Here is a 4510-nt window from a genome sequence, read left to right as displayed (position 1 = left end):
ATGTTCATTTGAAAAAAAATTTAAAAAAATTTCAAGAAAAATCTCAACTTCTCAACTAATTGAAAATAGGTACTATTGAAACTTCCTACAATGAATATTTCAACGAAGCCTCAAACTTTCATGAATGAAATTTTATTTAAAATTTTTTTTTTGTTTATAAAAAAAAATATATAAACTATGCTATTAAACCATTCAAAAATAAGGTCGAAAAAGCAGAAACGTTCAAAAACTAATACATATATGTATTTCATTAAAATTTAAACCAAAGCTTCGTTCCCTCCAAGCAAAAGTTCGTTAAAATATTCGTTTCGTATGGAAAGAATCAAGTAGGTACTTTTTGTATTGTTAACATTTTTGCATCATATTCAACCACTCATGTTACAAAAATTGTCATTGTTTTAGAGATCTTTTTTTTACCTGACTCAGCAAATATTGTACAAAATTTCTCCAATATTTAAATATATATCTTGCATTTTGCTTCTTCTATCTTTTCCCATAATATTTGTTCCCTGATTCATACCTAAACGTTGGTCGTTACATGGGAGGTAATAAAATTTGTTCAATCTTTGTCCTTAATGTCGAAAGGATCCTGAATTTCAAAGGAAACGAACGAACGAACGAAAAAGAGAAGAATATGAGGGTGAATGAAGTACAGATTTCTTATTGTCGTTCTGCAAGGATCACGTACACAAAGGATTCGTTATTAACTGTTTGCAACGATGTTGCATGCATGGAGTCAATGTACGAAGAATTGTACGTCATATCGATTTAATTGTGGTTTTGAACATTTTTTCATTAATTAAAGTTTAAAAAGTAATGAAAATTTATAAAAATTTACAAAAAAAAGTTGATTTTCATACAAAAAACTTTTGACTTCCATACAAAATTTCTCTTAAATCATCAAAATTTGGCCTCTTATCATTTTTCAATAAGAACGTACCTATATATAAAAAGCATCGGTGCATGGGGTGATAATCTTTATGACTTCTGTAAATAAAACTTGATGTAAATGTATTAGTGAATGACTAAACGAAGCCCCGATCTGAGAAATTTTTAGTGAATTTTCATCAAAAATTAAGTTCTAAACTTTTGAAATTCTCATCATAGGTATAAAGAATATTTTTAAAAAATTTCTTTATGAAGAAAAAAAAACATATGAGGACAATACTTTTCATCACACATGTTATAAACAAAAATCGACTTGTCAAAATTTCTGCCAAAAGAAAAAGTTGAAGAATTTTCTTCGTTTCTATTTTCAGGAATTTTCGCAGTAAGAATTCTTCTAAATCTTTTAAATTGTTGAAACTTGTCTCTTACTTGCCATTTACGATAAGAAAGTTGTGCAGAAGAAGCAATTGCTGCGATGGAAGCGTAAGATATTTACAGATAAATCAATAATTTGATAATGCAAAAAATTGACATTTTAATCTTTGCAGATTAATCGACGAAGTAGAATCGCTTGAAGCGATTCTTATGGAAGATGTACAAATTACTCGAAATCCAGATACGTGAGTGTTACATTTATGAGCTCTTGACAATTTGTTTATTCATTTGAACAAATATTTTGTAGAAATTTTCCGGAATTGATAGAGACAACTGTTTTTCCGACAACTTGTGAAGACACGGAGCGCCAATATGTCTGTATTACCCTTCAAATTATGCCAACCAAAGAGTATCCGGAAACAAAACCGGATTTTAAGCTTCGAAATCCCCGAGGACTTGACGATGCGTGCATCAATGCAATTGAAAAAGCAATTATTGCGAAACTTGATGAGTCCATTGGATTGCCCGTCGTGTTTGATCTCATCGACTTGATTCGGGAATGTTTGACGGAAAGCAATGTTCCAACGGGACAGTGTGTCATTTGTTTGTATGGCTTTCAAGAAGGCGATGATTTCACAAAAACTTCCTGTTATCACTATTTGCACAGTCATTGTTTGGCCATTTGGTTGCAAAATGCCAAACGAAATTTCAACGATGAACAAAGTAAGTTACCAAATTGGCAACGTAGCGAAGCGAAACCCTTTCAAAGTTCATGTCCTGTGTGTCGCGAGCCGATTGACATCGATATCGAACGTTTGAAGGAAGCCAAGACGCCGCAAGAGCTCGAAAATGCGCCACAATTCACGCTCACAGAGGAACTGAAACAATTGCAAGCGGAAATGACAAAACTTTTTTTGCATCAGAAGCAAAATGGAGGCATCATTGATACGAGTGTCGAAGATAAGACATTGATTGCAATTGATCCGGAAGGCGCTGCGAACGAACCAAAGAGGAAACCTGCGCCTCCGCCCCAGACTGACTCTGCCAAAATTCGCTCAAATCAACAACCATCAAATTCCGCACAAAAGAAGCAGCAACAACAACAAGACGACGAGAACGAATCGGAAGAAGATGAAGTTGATGACAGGAGACGTCGTATTGGAGGGCGCCGAGATCGTTATTACAATCACAAGGGCAAACGCAACTACGGTCGACATCGCAATCATGACAGCAATCGGTGACAATTATCCTGCAATCGCACACTTGTCGCAGCTTTGTGTCACTTTTTCGGCGCCGAGGAAGAAGTGAGCCCATGTCATTTGCTATGGCTGAACAATTTCAGCCATCAACTCATATAACATACGAACATTGACCTCTTGGAATATCATGCGTTGTTAAAATTGTGATATTTTTGGTTAACTATTATTATTTGCTTGATTTGGATTATTCGAATAATTTTAGTTAGTGAACGATTTGTTAACGAATTTCCTATTAGTTAGTTGTAATTGACTTCAAATATACATTTTTTTTTTGTATATTTTTACCCTTTTACAAAGAAAAATAGACTTTAATTAGTTAGTCAATTACTAAATAGTATAATTCTTAAAAAATAAATAATTATTGCAAAAGTGACTCTTCCACGAATTTAATTTAAATTCGATTACGCTTATCTTAAAATATAAGACAGAACAAAAACTCGAAACGTGACAAGTTTTCGCGAACGTAACGTAAGATACCTAATATAATTTACGTTAAAAAAGTTGTTGACTATAGAGATAAAGTGACATATTTTTAGGAGACATTCGATTCTAAACATCCATTAAGGTATGCGATATCGTGAGTTTTTACAATGAAACACCCCGAATATGCAAATTTCGTATTATTATAATTTCATTAAAAAATTCCTTATTTAATAAGTATCAATCAATGATTTTATAATTTATTTATAACAAATGATATTCTCACACAAGTGGTTGATATTCTGAAACTGGGCATATAGAGCAAAAGTAAAACATATACTTAATCAATTTACATTAAAAATTAATATAAAACACAAGAAAAATCAAATATTAAAATTAATCATAAATAACACAATAATACGTCATACAAAAAATGGTTACATTTTTATTCCATAAATAATATTCGAAAAATGACAAAAAATAATCGACATAAAAAAATTGCATTCCCTTTCTAGTCAAACTCATACAAGTCAAAGTAAAATTTAATTAATATGTATAATAATTGTCACCACGATACAAAATAAAACGTGTCATCGATTAACTATCATGATTTGATTGATTTGCCGTAATTCGACATTAGTTTAATTGAATAATTAATGCAAAAAGCAGCAACTGTTATTGTCTCGCATCATCTTGTTTGCGAATGTAGTAATTTATTTAGCATCGCTTTATTAAAAATTATTATTAATAAATATTAGATTACTTTAAATGATAGTTTTAAACACGCTTCTGGACAAGTGTGAACAGAAAGAACTTTGAGTGACGTTTAATTTACTTGTTTTTAATAAAATAATACTATAACATTAATATTTATTGTATATTAAGGCAAAAATGAAATTAAATTTATTATTCTTTTGACATTGTAAACTTATCACACGTACATTATCACGTTTTTGTGAAAACAATTTCTATCTAGATTTACAAACGATACTTTTACCGAATAAAACACAAAATATTGATATTATTACTACTAAATATACATATGAATAATAAAATGAATGGATCCGCAATAAAAATTAACATTCTTTTGTTATATTCACTTTACCTTTTCCCGATCATCGAACTTTGTGTCGCAATCTCGATCAACTTCAATTAAAAAGTGACTAATTATTAATGGCGTGATATGTCAAGAGAAGACAGCTTCCTGTTATCCAATCTAAATATCTATCAAATTGACACTCTACTTTACTACTTTTTATTTACGTTGTAGAGTAAAATTTATTATGTTTTAATTTTATTACAAATATTACAAATTGAATTCTAAAATCAATCTAAGTTTGAGTAACACACACAACAGGAGACCTTGTGAAATATTTAAAACATATTTTTTGTCGTAATAAAGCATCGAGTGATATTCTTTCCATATTAAATGGGCACAGAGTGTTTTTTTAATTAAAAATGAAGACATTATATTATATAAGATATCATTGTATATTTAGTTATCTTGTTTTTAAAATATAATTTTGAAAAACTGAAATTTTCATCAAAAACTTTTAAATCCTTAAATA

At 30.2% G+C, this 4510-nt stretch overlaps 1 protein-coding gene across 1 annotated transcript; it reads left to right on the top strand.

The window, feature by feature from the left end:
• Positions 1-1215: 1215 nt before the first annotated feature.
• Positions 1216-3904, top strand: LOC134831241 (E3 ubiquitin-protein ligase RNF25-like). The gene is made up of 3 exons (XM_063844921.1): positions 1216-1371; positions 1437-1508; positions 1571-3904. The coding sequence occupies exons 1-3, from the start codon at positions 1364-1366 to the stop codon at positions 2502-2504; spliced, it is 1014 nt and encodes a 337-aa protein (XP_063700991.1). The 5' UTR covers positions 1216-1363; the 3' UTR covers positions 2505-3904.
• The last annotated feature ends 606 nt before the right edge of the window (positions 3905-4510 follow it).

Source organism: Culicoides brevitarsis, chromosome 1, assembly GCF_036172545.1.
Source record: "Culicoides brevitarsis isolate CSIRO-B50_1 chromosome 1, AGI_CSIRO_Cbre_v1, whole genome shotgun sequence".
NCBI classification, from domain to species: domain Eukaryota; kingdom Metazoa; phylum Arthropoda; class Insecta; order Diptera; family Ceratopogonidae; genus Culicoides; species Culicoides brevitarsis.
This window is presented reverse-complemented; position numbering and strand designations above follow the sequence as displayed.

Bases quoted from the DNA above. Each gene is read 5' to 3' on its own strand.
- LOC134831241 (XM_063844921.1), top strand. The intron at 1,509-1,570 runs GTGAGTGTTACA...AATATTTTGTAG, and splicing joins ATTACTCGAAATCCAGATAC to AAATTTTCCGGAATTGATAG.